Raw genomic sequence first — 19110 nt, forward strand, 5'->3', positions numbered from 1 at the left:
CGCAGCTCTGGGCGGCTCTCGGCACTGCGTGCGGTTCCTGGGCAGCACTAAGCCGGGTCTAACCCGTGTTTGGAGGCTTCAGCTTGGCCTGGGTCCCTGCAGGGAGGGGTTAGCTGTGAGTGGGGGTGTATCTGCTGGGGCGAGATGAGGGGCTGCACCCCCAGGTTGTATTGTCCTTGCTCTGTACACTCGGCTTCGGCCGCCCTACACCCGGCTCTGGCGCAGCGGAGAGCAGGATTATCTCGCGTTGCCTTGACGATACGGGATCCGTTTGGGCTTCTAATGCCCTAATTATTTAGATCCAAACAAACCGACGTGTTCTCTGTGAGCTGTTTGTGTAGGGCTTGAGTTGGTTTAAACTGGGTTTTATTTTAGCAAGGCCTGTATTTAGAGCTCGGACTCACTATTCAGATTGACTCCATTAGGTTGTTTTCAGGCAGGATTAATGAACAGGCCTGGCCTTGGATTTTCCGTCTCTCTCCAATAAAGCCAAAGGCGCCGCTGCTGAGCTCCCGAGATGTCCCGGAGCAGCCGTGACCTCCTCTGCCCTGGTAGCTCGAGCAGGCAGCGCTCAGGTCCCGCTCGTTGCGTTTCCCCCTGTGTTGGGTCAGTTATTAATCCACATGGATATGGCCACACCGTTTTATTCGTGTACCGCTGTGTCTTCCAGGCTGGCGGTGAACAACGCCACCATGATGGGCAGCGTTCTGAAGATGACGGACCGGAGCCACCGGCAGAAGCTGCAGCTGAAGGCGCTGGACACGGTGCTGTTCGGGCCCCCGCTCTGTAAGTGCCAACGTCACGGGTCCCTTGGCCATTCACAGCAGCGGCCGTGTCCAAACGGGCCCCGGGGGAACCGGCGTCCCTGCGCAGCCTCTCCCGGCACAGTCGGCCCCGAGGTCGCTCCCCTGAGAGCGGAGCTCGTTGCCTTTGGGATTTATCCCCATGGGCATCGCGTTGCCATCTCTGGCTGTTCCTGGAAGGGCTGGGGACCCGCTGGGGACTCAGCGTCCATAGGGTGACAGTGTCCATCTGTCCCGCTGGAGTCTCAGTGTCCATAGGGTGACACTGTCCATCTGTCCCGCTGGGGACTCAGTGTCCATAGGGTGACACTGCTGGGGACTCAGTGTCCATAGGGTGACACTGTCCATCTGTCCTGCTGGGATCTCAGTGTCCATAGGGTGACACTGTCCATCTGTCCCGCTGGGGACTCAGTGTCCATAGGGTGACACCTTCCATGTGTCTTGCTGGGGTCTCAGTCTCCATAGGGTGACACCGTCCGTCTGTCCTGCTGGGATCTTAGTGTCCGTAGGGTCACACCATCCGTCTGTCCTGCTGGGGTCTAGGTGTCTGTAGGGTGACACTGCCAGTCTGTCCCACTGGGGTCTCAGTGTCCATAGGGTGACACCGTCCGTCCGTTCTGCTGGGGACTCAGTGTCCATCGGGTGACACTGTCCGTCTGTCCTGCTGGGGTCTCAGTGTCATAGGGTGACACCGTCCGTCTGTCCTGCTGGGATCTCAGTGTCATAGGGTGACACCGTCCGTCTGTCCTGCTGGGATCTCAGTGTCATAGGGTGACACCGTCCGTCTGTCCTGCTGGGGTCTCAGTCTCCATAGGGTGACACCTCCCATCTGTCCCGCTGGGGTCTCAGTGTCCATAGGGTGACACTGTCCATCTGTTCCGCTGGGGTCTCAGTGTCCATAGGGTGACACTGTCCATCTGTCCCACTGGGATCTCAGTGTCCGTAGGGTGACACTGTCCATCTGTCCCGCTGGGGTCTAGGTGTCTGTAGAGTGACACTGTCCATCTGTCCCGCTGGGGTCTCAGTGTCCGTAGGGTGACACCTTCCGTGTGTCTTGCTGGGGTCTCAGTGTCCGTAGGGTGACACCGTCCATCTGTCCTGCTGGGGTCTCAGTGTCCGTAGGGTGACACTGTCCATCTGTCCCGCTGGGGTCTCAGTGTCCATAGGGTGACACTGTCCGTCTGTCCCGCTGGGGTCTAGGTGTCTGTAGGGTGACACTGTCCATCTGTCTCGCTGGAGTCTCAGTGTCCATAGGGTGACACCTTCCATGTGTCTTGCTGGGGTCTCAGTCTCCATAGGGTGACACCGTCCGTCTGTCCTGCTGGGATCTTAGTGTCCGTAGGGTGACACCGTCCATCTGTCCTGCTGGAGTCTCAGTGTCCGTAGGGTGACACTGTCCGTCTGTCCCGCTGGGGTCTCAGTGTCCATAGGCTGACACTGTCCATCTGTCCCACTGGGGTCTCAGTGTCACAGGGTGACACCGTCCGTCTGTCCTGCTGGGGATCTCAGTGTCACAGGGTGACACTGTCCATCTGTCCCACTGGGGTCTCAGTGTCCATAGGGTGACACCGTCCATCTGTCCTACTGGGATCTCAGTGTCCATCGGGTGACACCGTCCATCTGTCCTACTGGGATCTCAGTGTCCGTAGGGTGACACTGTCCATCTGTCCCACTGGGGTCTCAGTCTCCATAGAGTGACACCTTCCATCTGTCTTGCTGGGGTCTCAGTGTCATAGGGTGACACCGTCTGTCTGTCTTGCTGGGGTCTCAGTGTCTGTAGGGTGACACTGCCTGTCTGTCCCACTGGGGTCTCAGCGTCCGTAGGGTGACACTGTCCATCTGTACCGCTGGGGTCTCAGTGTCATAGGTTGACACTGTCCGTCTGTCCCGCTGGGGTCTCAGTGTCCATAGGGTGACACCGTCCATCTGTCCTGCTGGGATCTCAGTGTCCATAGGGTGACGCTGTCCGTCTGTCCCACTGGGGTCTCAGTGTCCATAAGGTGACACTGTCCATCTGTCCTGTTGGGGTCTCAGTTTCTGTAGGGTGACATTGCCCATCTGTCCCGCTGGGGTCTCAATGTCCATAGGGTGACACCGTCCGTCTGTTCTGATGGGGTCTCAGTGTCCATAGGGTGACACCGTCCGTCTGTCCTGCTGGGATCTCATTGTCTGTAGGGTGACGCTGTCCCTGTGTCCTGCTGGGATCTCAGTGTCCATAGGATGACACTGTCCATCTGTCCTCCTACCTGAGCACACGGTGGAGTCTGCAGCTGCTTCAGTGGCTTGGTTGGGGGACCTGGGGATCCCGGGGGCCCTGGGGCCGTGTCAGTGGGACCTGGGGCCGTGTCAGTGGGACCTGGGGCCGTGTCAGTGGGACCTGGGAGTCCCTGGGGACCCCTGGGGACCTGGGGCCGTGTCAGGGACCCGGGGCCATGTCAGGGTGACCTGGGGGGATCCCTGGGGCCATGTCAGGGTGACCTGGGGATCCCTGGGGCCCCGGGGTTGTGTGTGAGACAGGCTGCGGCTCATGCGGCTCCAGCCGAGGGAAGCACCGCTCCGGCTTGCAGGCATTCGGGAGGATCGGGTCCCTTTGATCACAGCGTCTGCGGGCGCCATCTCAAAGCCCTGATGTTATCTCGGGGTGCTGTTGCGCGTTGGTTCCGCCTGGCTCCCGTCTGACGGCTCATCACAGTTACTCGTGTCTCTTACTCACGTCTTTCTCACGGGCCGTGAACAGAACCCGCCCGATCAGGTCCCGTTCCCGCTCGGCGCCGCGCAGACGAGAGGGATTTTCCAGGCCAACTGCGTGGCCTGTACACGGTTTGCGCCCTCGCCCCCTGCTCCTCTTTCCCTTTTCCGTGTCTCCATCCCACCTGTGGGAGGTTTGCGATGAATGCGCTTTGGTCGCAGGGTGCAAACGCGACAGTCAGGGTGCAGAGCGCGGCCTCCCGCGCCTTGGCTGCGGGCAGCGGGCTTCACGCCGTCCACGGTACCGCTGCCTCTGCTTTACGTGTGTCTTTAAGCACACGCACACCACGGATCTAATGCAGAGATTCAGATTTTTGGGCTTTCCCCTTCCCTCTGCGGCCACCCGGCGCTCGGCCGGCGGAAGGCGCTTCCACTGCGGGTTCATTTCTGGGGGAGAAGTCACCCCGAGTTTCCAAACAGCCGCAGGCAGCGTGTGCTGTTCTATGGTGAAGCGAGCGGGGTTGTCCCCAGTCACAGGGTGCCAAGCTGGTTATCTAAAGCTGTTTCCTAAGGAACGGCTGGCGGAACGGCGGTGCCCAGCAGCGCTGCCGGTGCCGGGAGCTGCTCGGCCGCCGGCCCAGCCATGGGTCAGTGGTGTCGCACCCGCTCTGGTTCCGATGCTCAGCTGAGCTCCTGCCCTCGCCATGCACACAGGAGTAACCCCTGTCTCTCAAGGGTTCTTCTTCTCTCTTGAAGCTGTTTCCTATTCGCTACAGGTATAAAAGCGTTAAAATGGGAGGTTCATCCATCCCTGTGAGGCCCCACGCGCAGAACTGGGCCCAGTTCTGGGCTCCCCAGTTCAAGAAGGACGAGGAGTCACCCCCAGAGCAAGGCACAACACAGGCATCAGTTAAACTGCTAATGGCATCCCAGCAGCACGTGGAGCAGCGCGGCTCAGAGGGGCGTCCGGAGCTCCCCGGGTCCAGCCCCTGCCCGAGCGGCTCTGATCACATCAGGGACCCCACAACCGCTCCTGCAGCCATTTCTTCACCAGTGCTGGGCTCCCAGTGTAAGGACAAGGAGTCACTGCAGAGTCCAGGGAGGGACACGGAGATGCTGAGGGGTCTGGAGCATCTTTGTGTGAGGAGACACTGAGAGAGCTGGGGCTGCTGAGCTGGAGAAGAGAAGCTGAGAGGGATGTGATCAATGATCAATATGTCAGGGTGGGTGTCAGAGGATGGACCAGACTCTGCTCAGTGGTGCCCAGCGCCAGGGTGAGGGGCAACGGGCACAGACTGAAACACAGGAGGCTCCATGTGAACATGAGCGGAACCGTGTGTGCTGGGAGGTGCCGGAGCCGGGCCCAGGCTGCCCAGGGTGGGTAAGCGGTGGTTTTGGTGAACAGGAGACTGAGCTGTGGTGTTTCCCGGGTTTGTGCGGCACAGACTCCGACGTGGCTCCCGAAACGCTCCCAAAACCCGTCAGTTATTTGCTCCCTTGCTGCAGCTCCCGGTACAGCTGCCCTGTCTCCCTTTGGGAGATCAGCAGCCTGTTTGACAAGTACTTTGAGGTCAGTTGAATCACTATTTGTTTAAAGCAATAGAATGTCTTAACCAAATACCAGATGAATTTATCGCTGCGGGGTTTGCCATCCACTTCAAATATTTACAGCTAACTGGATGGTGTTTGGATTACAGAGGGAAAGGCAGCTCCGTCCCGTTAATAGACTCTGTTAGCACTATTGGATCGTTAGTGTTTTCATATTGTTAGTGTTATCGTATCATTAGCGTTTTCATATTGTTAACGTTATCGTATCGTTAGTGTTTTCATATTGTTAACGTTACCGTATCATTTTCATATTGTTAGTGTTATCATATCATTTTCATATTGTTTTCTTCAGCAGCACGTGGTCAATAAGCCGGGGCGGTAGGTTTGGTTTTCCTGGAGGAGGGATGGCTCTGAACCCGACAGCGCAGGGAGGGACAACAGAGGGACCCGACGGCTCCTGCGGGGTGAAATGCAGCACTTTATAAAATGGCTTTACGTGATTAGCTCGTGGCTCTGCTGGGAAAGCAGGAGAGCGTGAGGAAGCCAATGCAGATTGCAGCGGCGCCAGGGAGACGTGCTGGCTCAGCTGCCTTGGGGTGCTTTAGGAATGGAGAATTTTGGTGTAACCTCACGTGTGTGGTTTCTGATGTCACAACGTGTGTGTAAACAGCCGGTATAGAAGCTACCGAGTATTTTATGTGAGCAACGCTGCTGTAAAACTGCTGCTCACAGATCCCAGAGTGTCAGGGGTTGGAGGGCCCTGGAAAGCTCACCCAGCGCAATCCCCCCATGGAGCAGGAACACCCAGCTGAGGTTACACAGGAAGGTGTCCAGGCGGGTTGGAATGTCTGCACAGAAGGAGACTCCACAACCCCCTGGGCAGCCTGGGCCAGGCTCTGACACCCTCACCCCAACAAGTTGCTTCTCATCTCTAAGTGGAACCTTTTGTGTTCCAGTTTGCACCCATTGCCCCTTGTCCTGTCCCTGGTTGTCACCAGCAGAGCCTGGCTCCATCCTCCTGACACTGCCCCTTTCCATATTGATCCCCAGCAATGAGTCCCCCCTCAGTGTCCTCTTGTCCAGCTCCAGAGCCCCAGCTCCCTCAGCCTTTCCTCACCCGGGAGATGCTCCACTCCCTCCAGCATCTTAACCCATCCTGCTTCTGTTCCCCAAGTAAAACTTTGTGAAACGTTTTAAAAACTGCAGCTTTAAATTTGTGCCTCTCGGTCGGACCATTTCGCTCGCGCCACCTGAGGCTGCTGTTGAGTTTTACTATTCTACAGCTTTTTACCTTCTTTAAACAGAACATGGCAGCGCTGCGGACCCGACGTGGCATTAATCCTGTGTCACCACTGCTGGCCTGGGTAGAATCATATCATAGAGTCATAGAATCGTTTGGGTTGGAGGGGCCTTCCCAGTGCCACCCCCGCTGTGAGCAGGGACATCTCACCCAGGTCAGGTCTGGATTATGTCCCTTCTTCCTTCTTTCCCCTAAAAATAGAAGGAAAATAGGTCTAGAAATGGCTTTTCCTTGGTGTACGTTGTTTTTTCCCGCAGCTTTCCCAGTGTGAGGTGCCAAGGGGTGAGTTTCGCAGGTCGGGCTGTGCTGAGATGGACGGTGGGTTAAACAGCGCTGAACTGGGCCATAAACCCGAGCTGGGGCGTAAAACCAGCACTCCGGAATCCTTTTGCTTACAGCCAGCTCTGGCGCAGCGGGTCGCGCGGCAGCAGGAACGGAGAGCACGAGGATTATCTCGCGTTGCCTTGGCAATACGGGATCCGTTTGAACTTCTAGTGCCATAATTATTTAGATCCAGACAAACTGACTTGTTCTCTGTGAGCTGTTTGTGTAGGGCTGGAGTCAGTTTAAACTGAGTTTTGTTTTAGCAGGGCCTGTATTTAGGCCTCGGACTCGCTATTCAGATTCAGGTTGTTTTCCCCCATGAAATACTGTAGCTTTTTTGACAGCATCAGTAGGACCAAAGGCACAGTTCTGTCCCAGAAAGGGGTTGTGTCCTGTCCCACTGAGCAGCGTCTCCCAGCTCCCCGCCTCGGAAGCTGCTGGTGCCCCAGGACGGCGACGTGTCCTGCGACGCCTGCTCCCGGCAGCGCTTGCACTCAGCAGCGCAGTCGTGGAGCCGCTTCGGGTGGGCACGACCCTTAAGATCAACTCCAACCATAACCTAAATCAAGCACTAAGCCATGTCACTGAGAACTGCCCGACCCTCCAGGGCTGGTGACTCCAGCTCTGCCCTGGGCAGCCTGTTCCAATGCCCCACAGCCCTTTGGGGAAGAAATTGTTCCCACATCCAACCTCAACCTCCCCTGGCGCAACTTGAGGCCGTTTCCTCTGCTCCTGGCGCTTGTTCCTTGGTACCGCACATGGTGTCGGGAGGAGAATGTGGGGTTGGCTCTGCCGGGCTGGGAACAGGCGGCACACGGACCCGCTCACGCGTGGGAGCAGCGCTCGCTGCCCCCGCGTCTCCCGGGCTGTGCAGCACGCGCAGGAACTGCGTCTGAGCACGTTCTGCCGGGTGTGTTGGCTCTGGAGAGGAAACACGAGGCGCTGATTGAGCCCGGGGAACGTGTCACAGCCTGTGGCTGTGTCAGTGGTACTGTGGAGTGGCTGGGGCACTCAGGATCCCTGCCCTTGCACGCCTGTCCTTGCACACTCATCCTTGCACGCCTGTCCTTGCGCTCTCGTCCTTGCGCTCTCGTCCTTGCACTCTCGTCCTTTGCACTCCTGTCCTTTGCACTCCTGTCCTTGCACTCCTGTCGTTTGCACTCTCGTCCTTGCACACTCATCCTTGCACACTCATCCTTGCACACTTATCCTTGCGCACTCGTCCTTGCACTCTCGTCCTTGCACTCCTGTCCTTGCACGCTCATCCTTGCACACTTGTCTTTGCACACTCATCCTTGCACTCTCGTCCTTGCATGCTAATCCTTGCACACTCATCCTTGCACTCTAATCCTTGCACACTCGTCCCTGCACACTCGTCCTTGCACGCTGTTCGACACACGAGTGAACACCTCACTCTGCACATCCCCTGCCCCTGACCCTCCAAGGTTTTCACTGGAACACCCTTTCAGCTGCTTTGAAGGCACAATGGCTCCTTTGCCGAGCTGCGTGCGACTCCGGGAGTGCTTTCGGCACTCGAGGGGCTGTTCGGTGTGGGGGGTGTTCGGTGTGCGGGGGCGACAGCGTGTGCGGTGGAACACGGTGTGTGTGAAAGGGGCTTCGTGAAACACCACGTCCTGGGTAGCCATGTGCTTCATGCTGCTCGTTTTTGAGTAATCTAATAGCTAGAGAGCTACATTTGTGGAAAAATAATTGGTAGCTTGTGGCAAACACCAGACTTTTTTTTGGTGAAGTTTGGTGCAAAATGTAAGAGCTGAACTTGTTCTCTTGTCCTTGTCTCCTCCTATTCCGAATCATCCACCACCTCTCTGGCCACCCTGGGCCGGGCTCCCACCACCCCCAGGGCAACAGTTTCTCCTCATGTCCGCCCTGAGTCTCCCTGCTTTAGTTGAACCCATTGCTGGACCTTCCCGAGGCGCAGAACACCGTGCTGCCCGCGCTGAAGGCGACACGCTCAGCACCGCCGGCTGAACCCGCGATAGCCCAGCGCTCCCCAGCAGGGAAAGCTCAGGACCAGCCGTTAGAACAGTTCCGTTTCAGCTTAACTGGGTTTTTATTGACCGCTCTGAGCTATGTGGAGGCAGCGAGCAGGGTGTTGCAGCTGGCACTGGTTGCGGTTGGTGGGAGGACACACGGCGCTGCTCAAAGCCACCGGATTCCTGCCATGGCCCTGGAGCCCACGGGTCTGCTGGGAGAAGAGCTGCAGAGAAAGCCAGACGGGCTTTTCGTTCTCCTGCCCCTCTGCTCTGCCCTGGGGAGACCACACCTGGAATCTTGTGTCCAGCTGTGGCCCCTCAGCTCCAGCAGGACAGGGAACTGCTGCAGAGAGTCCAGCGCAGCCACCAAGATGCTGCAGGGAGTGGAGCATCTCCCGTGTGAGGAAAGGCTGAGGGAGCTGGGGCTCTGGAGCTGGACAAGAGGACACTGAGGGGTGACTCATTGCTGGGGATCAATATGGAAAGGGGCAGTGTCAGGAGGACGGAGCCAGGCTCTGCTGGTGACAACCAGGGACAGGACAAGGGGCAATGGGTGCAAACTGGAACACAGGAGGTTCCACTTAAATTTGAGGAGAAACTTGTTGTGGTGAGGGTGTCAGAGCCTGGCCCAGGCTGCCCAGGGGGTTGTGGAGTCTCCTTCTGTGCAGACATTCCAACCCGCCTGGACACCTTCCTGTGTAACCTCATCTGGGTGTTCCTGCTCCATGGGGGGGTTGCACTGGATGAGCTTTCCAAGGGCCCTCCAACCCCTGACACTCTGGGATTCTGTGATTCAGCTTTTGTTATGAGACGTTTCTTCCCAGCAGTGAACACCTGAATTCCTGTGCTCACCATTGCTGTAGCGAAGGGCTCTGTGCGTTGGGGACACAGCGGGAGCAGCAGTTGTGACACAGAAAAGCTGTGAGAGCCGGGTGTGGGTGCACAATAAACCATCTGCACAAGCCAGCCCAGCAGTCCTCTCGAAATGCCAAATAAAGGGATTTGGAATCGTGTATTGGCAGCAACGGGCCAGGATCTGCTCGCTAGGAAGAGGATGTTGTGATAATCCGCCCGGGATGGGGAGCGGGGCCGATATTAATCTTGTTTAGATCTTTAGCGTTGAACTCACGGGTGAATGTTCTCCAAGAATGATGGAGCTATTCTGCGCTGCCTCAGGTGATGATCACACAGCGTGTTCGTGAGGATACGGGCAGGTGGTGCTGGGGCATCTGCTGCACCTCCAGAGAGAGGACTTGTCCCTCTGGCCCCGCAGGGGGAGTTGGAAGGGCCCTGGAAAGCTCATCCAGTGCAATCCCCCCATGGAGCAGGAACACCCAGATGAGGTTACACAGGAAGGTGTCCAGGTGGGTTGGAATGTCTGCACAGAAGGAGACTCCACAACCCCCTGGGCAGCCTGGGCCAGGCTCTGACACCCTCACCCCAAACAAGTTGCTTCTCAGATTCAAGTGGAACCTCCTGTGTTCCAGTTTGCACCCATTGCCCCTTGTCCTGTCCCTGGTTGTCACCAGCAGAGCCTGGCTCCATCCTCCTGACACTGCCCCTTTCCATATTGATCCCCAGCAATGAGTCCCCCCTCAGTGTCCTCTTGTCCAGCTCCAGAGCCCCAGCTCCCTCAGCCTTTCCTCACACGGGAGATGCTCCACTCCCTGCAGCATCTTGGTGGCTGCGCTGGACTCTCTGCAGCAGTTCCCTGTCCTGCTGGAACTGAGGGGCCACAGCTGGACACAAGATTCCAGGTGTGGTCTCCCCAGGGCAGAGCAGAGGGGCAGGAGAACCTCTCTGACCTACTGACCACCCCCTTCTCACCCACCCCAGGTCCCATTGGCTTCCTGGCCACAAGGGCCCAGTGCTGGCTCATGGTCACCCTGCTGTCCCCAGCACCCCCAGCTCCCTTTCCCCCACACTTGTGCGGGGCAGTTTCACAGTGTAACCGTGCAGTGCTTGACCTGCCCGGTCCCTGGTCACCTCCGTGTTGGTGACAGTGACTCTTGGCTCTGGTGTCCAGCGTTATCTGCTCAGCAGCTCTGCCGGGCTCTGGGGGCTCCCAAGGCACGTGGTGCAGCCTGAGTGTGTCTGTTAGGATGTGGAATTTCGTTTGCTTTTTAATTATTTATCTATAAGTTTAATTATTTGTTTGGGGTGGTTTTTCCTTTTTTCTTCTTCCTTCTTCTTTCTTCTCCTTTCTCCTTTTTTCCTTTTTCCTTTCTTCTTCATTCTTCTTTCTCTTCTTTCCGTTTTTCTTTTTTCCTCCTTTTTTCCTTTCTTCCTCCTCCTCCTCCTTCTTTTTCATTTTTCATGTCTTTCTTCCCCTTCAAACTGGGTAAACATCATCAAGCCTCCTTTTTGTTTTTCCTCCCTTAACCATCGATGCAGCCCTTGGTGACCCCAGGGCCCCGTCCCCTCTGCCCCCCGCGTCCCTTCCTGGCCGGGTCCCTGTGTCCTCACTCAGCGCTGTCTGTGGTCCCGTGTCCCCGCTCAGCGCTGTCTCTGGTCCCCTCTGCCCCCCTGGCCAGGTCCCCATGTCCCCACTCAGCACTGTCTCTGGTCCTCTCTGCCCCACTGTCCGGGTCCCCGTGTCCCCACTCAGATGTGTCTCTGGTCCCCTTTGGTCTCTGTGTCCCCGCTCAGCGCTCTCTCTGGTCCCCTCTGCCCCCCTGGCCAGGTCCCCATGTCCCCGCTCAGCGCTATCTCTGGTCCCCTTTGGTCCCCATGTCCCCGCTCAGCGCTGTCTCTGGTCCCCTTTGGTTTGGTCCCCGTGTCCCCACTCAGCGCTGTCTCTGGTCCCCTTTGGTCCTCGTGTCCCCGCTCAGCGCTGTCTCTGGTCCCCTTTGGTCCCCGTGTCCCCACTCAGCACTGTCTCTGGTCCCCTTTGGTCTCCATGTCCCCACTCAGCACTGTCTCTGGTCCCCTCTGCCCCCCTGGCCAGGTCCCCATGTCCCCGCTCAGCGCTCTCTCTGGTCCCCTCTACCCCCCTAGCCGGGTCCCCATGTCCCCGCTCAGCGCTGTCTCTGGTCCCCTTTGGTCCCTATGTCCCGGCTCAGCGCTGTCTCTGGTCCCCTTTGGTCCCCTTGTCCCCGCTCAGCACCGTCTCCTCTCTTGCAGTGACGCGGCACAACCACCTGAAGGACTTCATGCTGGTGGTGTCCATCGTCATCGGCGTGGGCGGCTGCTGGTTCGCCTACATCCAGAACCGCTACTCCAAGGAGCACATGAAGAAGATGATGAAGGACCTGGAGGGGCTGCACCGCGCGGAGCAGTCGCTGCACGACCTTCAGGAGAGGTGCGTTCGCTTCCCGTCCAGCCTCGCTCCTTCCGCAACGCTCCCCTTCGTTTACCCTTCAGGGAAGAGTTTCCTTTTCCCAGTTCCGCTCTGCTTGTCATTGCTGGCTCTAAAATAGAGTTTCTGCGTTTTGGGGAGGCCCTGGCTCTGTTCAGGAGCCGCTGTTGGCGTCAGAGCTTCGCTGCCTCGAGCAGCAAAACATCCCGCTGAGCACAAGCGCTGGGATTGCTCCTTCTGCACTCGCTCCTCCTTCCCAGTGCATTGGCTTGTTCCTATAGGTGCTTCCTATGGATTTACCGCATGTAATTATATCAGAGCAGTGAAACGGACAGTGGTTTCTCACACTGAAAGCGTATTGGGATCCCAACCTCCCGAAGTGACAAAAATCTGGTGCCCTGAGGGGCAGAAGAGGCTCTGAAGGAATGAGGCGATCCAGCTCGCGCAGCATTTGTTGTCCGGGCTGATCAGTTCATTTCCCTCCGGCTTTTGATGGGGAAAAAGCACGTTGAGACAGCGCAAACCACCAGAGGAATCGCAGCCCGCTGGAGCTCCGGCCACGTGTGACGGCCCGTGCCGCCCAGCCCGCACGGGGCCCCGAAATCCTGGGAGGAACAAAACCACCGCGGTAGGAGTAATTCCTGTGAGCGGTTGGACTTGGGCGGAATCCTGCGGCTCGGGAACGCGACCTCTGCTCGCAGAACGGCTTGTGATGGTTCCAGCGCAACGAACGAGCCGCGCGAGAGTCACTGGGGAGAGCAAAGAGCGCTTGAGGCCGCTGGTCACAAACTCAGCGGGGTTTTTGGCAAGAAGAGTTTTTAAGAGGAGATCTAGCAAATAACAGAGCGCAGTGGTCTTGGACTGTGGCTATTTTTCATCAGTTTTAAGTGCAATTTTAGGGGATAAACCTTAATTTTGCCGCATCCCCGCGGCTTTTCCAGCAGCGGAGCCCAGGCCTGGGTACGGGTGTCACCGCTCTCGGGTGGCGACCGGCGACCTGTGCCAGCGCCGGCATCCCGAGGACGCCGATCTGCGCGGAGGTTTGTGCCGTGGGGGTCACAGGACGTACCCGCGAGGCCGCGGCTGGTTTCCTGCCCTCAGGGACTCGAGCGTTGCTCGAAAGCCTCGGTCGGTGTGTGCGTGGAGCCCGGGCGCTTGTGAGAGTCCCGGGGTGACGGTGCCAAATGGGTGCGCGCCCTGGCAGCGGTGCGGCTGTGTGACCTGCTTTCTTGTTGGCATAGAGATGGAGGTAATCACGTTTCCCCTCTGGCCGGCTCGGGGCCACAGCTGCTTTCAGAGAGCTTCGGGGAATTTCACGTTACAGGCTGGAAATACCCCAAAGAAAATGGTTGGGTTTTGTTCTACAGCCAGAAGGACATGGGGGTTCCTCCGCAGTGTCCGGGAGCCTCTGCCGGTGTCACCGAGGAGCAGGTGACACCAGAGGTCCTGACGCCGGCTGGGGAAACGACCTTGGGCTGTGCTGCTGAGGGCAGAGCCACGTAAACAAGTGGATGTGTCTGTGACGTTCCACGAATGCTCCAAAGCCAGGTGGGGAGAAACACAAAACCCCGGGTACTAAGCTCTGGTCTTAACCCGGAGCAGCGTGTCCTCTGCGGAGGACGCTGAGCTGGAGCTGCGGGACCGGGAGGTGAATTCCTGGCGCTCGTGGGGCCTCTTGGCTCAGGTTTGATCTCATTCTCCTCCGGAGGAGTGAATGTGCCCTCGCTGCTGCATCCCTGCGCCCCAGCAAGGCCCAGCCCTGCTCCTCGGCCACCGGAGACACGGCCAGAGCTCCCAACAGCCCTTCCCATGAGCTCGTTCTGCTGGAGCCCAGGGAGCGGCAGCAGATGTGCCAGGGGGCAGTGGGACATGAGGAAAAGGTTCTTCCCCAGAGGTGCTGGACACTGAACAGGCTCCCAGGGAGGTGTCACGGCCCAACCTGACCGTGTTCAACAAGAGACTGAACACCGTCCTCAGACACACGGGGTGACCTGCGGGGTGTCCTGTGCGGGGACAGCAGTTGGACTCCATGATCTGTGGGTCCCTCCAGCTCAGGACACTCTGTGGTTCTGTGACTTCTCTGGGCTGGCGGTGACCTGCGGGCCTGGCCCGTCGAAGCCAGCGCTGAGCGGCCCTTGGGAAGGAGCGTGGTGTCCGTCCCGTTGCCTCCCGGCTGCCGTTTGGTGAACAGCTGAAACGCTCTTGGGGAGCAGAGAAGGGAAGATGGATACGAAAAGCCATTTTTGTTCATCTTCAGAACACCTGTTGAGAACGGCCTCCAACAGTCACCCTTGCCAGTCCATTAGATGACCCATCGAGAGGAAAAAGTTCATGACTTGATACAGCCTGCTGATAATTGAAGGTTGATGATCTACTGTTTGTATGGAAGATCTCCTGGTTGTATGGACAATCTGCAGGTTGTATTCATGATGTGCAGGTTGTATTGAAGATCTACTGGTTATATTGATGAACTGCAGGTTGTATTGAAGATCTGCAGGTTGTATTGAGGATCTGCAGGTTGTATTGAAGATCTGCAGGTTGTATTGGTGATCTGCAGGTTGTATTGATGATCTGCAGGTTGTATTGAGGATCTGCAGGTTGTATTGAGGATCTGCAGGTTGTATTGGTGATCTGCAGGTTGTATTGAAGATCTACTGGTTATATTGGTGAACTGCAGGTTGTATTGAAGATCTGTAGGTTGTATTGGTGATCTGCAGGTTGTATTGAAGATCTGCAGGTTGTATTGAAGATCTGCAGGTTGTATTGGTGATCTGAAGGTTGTATTGAAGATCTGCTGGTTGTATTGAAGATCTGCTGGTTGTATTGAGGATCTGCAGGTTGTATTGGTGATCTGCTGGTTATATTGAAGATCTGCTGGTTGTATTGATGATCTGCAGGTTGTATTGAGGATCTGCAGGTTGTATTGGTGATCTGAAGGTTGTATTGAAGATCTGCTGGTTGTATTGAGGATCTGCAGGTTGTATTGAAGATTTGCTGGCTGTATTGGTGATCTGCAGGTTTTATTGAAGATCTGCAGGTTGTATTGATGATCTGCTGGTTTTATTGATGGTCTGCAGGTTGTATTGGTGATCTGCAGGTTGTATTGGTGATCTGCTGGTTGTATTGATGATCTGCAGGTTGTATTGATGATCTGCAGTTGTATTGAGGATCTGCTCCTGACCCGTGAAGCTCCCAGATGGGTCCGGGTTTCTTGCCCTGTCACAAGCGCAGCTCTAAGGGACTTTGTTGCCTCGTGGAGCTCAGTGGATGTGGACCCAGAGTGGCCGAGTCACCGGGGTGTGAACGGGAACGCGCAGCCAAAATGCGGCTTCATCTGTCACCAACGTCAGGAAATACGGGCTCTGCTCTCGGGAGAAAACTGATAACGCAATATGAGCGTGCCCTTGGGAATTATCTTCAGGGTCAATTCCTTCCCGCTCTGTGGCTCAGTGGAGGGGAATTTCTCCTGTAAACAGAGATATTTGGCAGTTTGGGGTTCGTCGGGCCTCGTATGGAATGATACGCAGGGCAGGGAGCGTGGGTTTATCCCACCACTTGGAATGTCCTGGCAAGAGCCTCTGGAAACCGGGAAAGAGCGAGCGGGAGTTTCTCCAGAGAGCTGTAAACACCAACCTAAAACCATGTGGATGAGTGTGAGACAAGGAGAGTGAACACGTGGGGGTCCAAGTGCTAAACACAAACTAATAACGTGATTCAAGCAAAGGTTTTTTACTGTTTCCTAACTAGCAAATCCTCAAGTGTGTACCGAGAGGGTGAAGATGAGAAAGAGCAATCAGGCAGAAAGGGACTGGGGGACTAATGGACAGGAAGCTCAACATGAGCCAACAGTGTGCCCAGGTGGCCAAGAAGGCCAATGGTGTCCTGTCCTGTATCCAAACCAGCGTGGTGAGCAGGACAAGGGCAGTGACCCTTCCCCTGTGCTCTGCACTGGGGAGGCCACACCTGGAGTGTTGTGTTCAGTTCTGGGCCCCTCAGCTCAGGAAAGAGATTGAAGTGCTGGAGGGTCCAGAGAAGAGCAACAAGACTGGGGAAGGGACTTGAGCACAAGCCCCATGGGGAGAGGCTGAGGGAGCTGGGCTTGTTCAGTCTGGAGAAGAGGAGGCTCAGAGCTGAGCTCAGCACTCTCTAGAACTACCTGAAGGGCAGTTCTAGCCAGGGGGGGATTGGGCTCTTCTCCCAGGCATCAGCAATAGGACAAGGGGGCTTAAACTTCAATTTAGGCTGGAGATTAGGAAGCAATTCTGTGCAGAGAGTGGTCAGGCATTGGAATGGCTGCCCAGGGAGGTGCTGGACTCACCGGCCTGGAGGGTTTTAAACTGAGATTGGCCATGGCACTTAGTGCCATGATCTGGTCAATGGACTGGAGTTGGACCAAGGGTTGGACTGGATGAGCTCTGAGGGCTTTTCCAACCCAGTCCGTGCTGTGATTCCATTCTGTGATGGCAAGCGAGCCTTTGCCAAGGAGCGAGCCGGCGTGCGGCCAGCGCGGCACGGTTGGTGACGGCCAGAACGGAGCGTTGGGAAGAGAAGCTGGTGTTGCCAAGGCAGGACAGTTGGATAGAAGCACCTGGTTCCCAACAGCCGTGACACTTCGTCGTGTTCACTCCAGGCGCTGAAATCCGTGTCCTGGAAACCCAGCACATCTGGACTAGAAACTGTGCAGAGATGGATGTGCCGCGTTCTGCAGAAGTTGGGGCCAGGGTTTGATCGTTGCCATCGTTTCAAAGAAAATGCCCAATTTTTCATGTGAACCTGTTAAATTGTTATTGCCAGATGGAATTCCCAGCAATTTCATCCTGAATTGAGGAAAAGTTATCCCTTCCCGGCGAGGATAAGCCTGTTTGAACACTTTTGGAGCGGAACGGGGAGACGTCGCGTTGGGGTGTTCGTACCCGCTGGGGCACATCTTACCCTTCACTCCTTAAAGGAAAAGGTCTTGGTTTTTGTAGAAACACTGCGAATTCCAATTAATTTGGGGCTTACCAAAGGCAATCCTGGTGTGCTTCGGCAAACGAAGAAAACAAGTACTGAGTATTTAATAAATGAAATTAAGGGGGCAGATCTTGCCCCACTCTTTTGGGGCTTCTTCAGGCCTTGTGTGGAGGAGCTCAGGTCTTGATGCACAGGACAAAGGTCTTAATTTTCATGGAAACACTGAAAATTCTGGTTAATTTGGGGCTTACTTTAGGCCACCAAGATTTCCTTTAGGAAATCGTCGCTCATGACACCCCAGAGTGCTTCCTGTAAAGGGATTTTAGACCCGTGCAGCATTGCCACGAGCTGTATGTCGACCTAAAGAAAATGGGGAGAGCAACAGTGACTCCAGAGTGCCAGGAAAGATTTAGCAGCCAAACTTGTGCTCACACGGCCCGAAAACTGTGCTGGATCCGGATACAAAGCCTCGTGTCCTCCACAACTGTGAGCACTTCAGGGTGAACCTGTTCCTTGTGTGCTGAAGGAACGTTGTTGGCCAAGAAACCAGTTCCTGGCACAGCACTGATTGAGTTATTTTTGCTGTCTCTGAGACTGCAAATAATGAGATGTAGACACCGACACCTTGTGAGTGCATTTAACTTTCCATTTAGCTGTAGCTTTATTCAGCACGGCTGTAGATAAGGGTGGCAGCAAACCATCATTGGAGCTTAAAGAACATCTTTGAAATAAGTACCAGAATCCCAGAGTGTGAGGGGTTGAAGGGCCCTGGAAAGCTCACCCAGTGCAATCCCCCCATGGAGCAGGAACACCCAGATGAGGTTACACAGGAAGGTGTCCAGGCGGGTTGGAATGTCTGCACAGAAGGAGACTCCACAACCCCCTGGGCAGCCTGGGCCAGGCTCTGACACCCTCACCGGGAACAAGTTTCTTCTCCTCTTTCAGTGGAACCTCCTGTGTTCCAGTTTGCACCCATTGCCCCTTGTCCTGTCCCTGGTTGTCACCAGCAGAGCCTGGCTCCATCCTCCTGACACTGCCCCTTTCCATATTGATCCCCAGCAATGAGTCCCCGCTCAGTGTCCTCTTGTCCAGCTCCAGAGCCCCAGCTCCCTCAGCCTTTCCTCACACGGGAGATGCTCCACTCCCTGCAGCATCTTGGTGGCTGCGCTGGACTCTCTGCAGCAGTTCCCTGTCCTGCTGGAACTGAGGGGCCACAGCTGGACACAAGATTCCAGGTGTGGTCTCCCCAGGGCAGAGCAGAGGGGCAGGAGAACCTCTCTGACCTACTGACCACCCCCTTCTAACCCACCCCAGGTCCCATTGGCTTCCTGGCCACAAGGGCCCAGTGCTGGCTCATGGTCACCCTGCTGTCCCCAGGACCCCCAGGTCCCTTTCCCCTACGCTGCTCTCTAATAGCTCATTCCCCAACTTACACTGAACCTGGGGTTGTTCCTGCCCAGATCGAAGACTCTACACTTGCCCTTGTTCTATTTCATTACATTTTCCCGCCCAGCTCTCCAGCCTGTCCAGGTCTCTGATGGCAGCACAGCTTCCAGTGTCACCACTGCTCCCAGCTTGGTGTCACCAGCAAACTTGCTGACAGTCACTCTATTCCCTCATCCAAATCACTGATGAATATATTGAATAACAGCGGCCCCAGCACTGCCCCTGAGGCACTGCACTGGATCCAGGCCTCAACTGGACTCTGCCCATTGACCACGACTCTCTGGCTTCTTCCCTTCAGCCAGTTCACAGTCACCTCACTCCCCGCCCATCCAGCCCCGCTCCCTCAGTCCAGCTGTGAGGATGCTGTGGCACACGGTGTCAATGCCTCACTCAAGTCAAGGCAGATCCCGTCCACCAAGGCCTCGTATTTCCTTTAGGAAATCTTGGTGTGTTTTGGCAAACTAAGAAAACAATTACTGAGTATTTAATAAATGAAATAAAGTTGAGACTCTGGAGTTGAGAATTCAGTTTGTTGCTGAACTCTCTCCCTGGCTGTGCAAACGCGGATCCTGGCATTGACAGGGATTAATGAGGAGCTCCGCTTGTGTGTTGCAGGATCTGCAACGTGGGTCCCTGACATCAAAAGGGATTAAACGCGGCTCTGGTTGTGTGTTGCAGGATCCACAACGCGGGTCCCTGACATCACAAGGGATTAAACACGGCTCCGGTTGTGTGTTGCAGGATCCATAACACAGG

At 56.2% G+C, this 19110-nt stretch overlaps 1 protein-coding gene across 7 annotated transcripts in view; it reads left to right on the forward strand.

Moving 5' to 3' along the window:
- The window catches only part of STIM1 (stromal interaction molecule 1), an 88679-nt gene that overhangs the window by 46709 nt on the left and 22860 nt on the right, over positions 1-19110 (forward strand). For all 7 annotated transcript variants that reach the window (XM_080339030.1, XM_080339026.1, XM_080339028.1 and 4 more), the window contains 2 exons: positions 671-786; positions 11781-11958. In XM_080339030.1, the coding sequence (XP_080195156.1) occupies positions 671-786; positions 11781-11958 (294 nt within the window). The remainder of the gene's footprint in view (positions 1-670; positions 787-11780; positions 11959-19110) is intronic.

This window comes from Nesoenas mayeri, assembly GCF_963082525.1.
Source record: "Nesoenas mayeri genome assembly, chromosome: 1".
Taxonomy (NCBI): Eukaryota; Metazoa; Chordata; class Aves; order Columbiformes; family Columbidae; genus Nesoenas; species Nesoenas mayeri.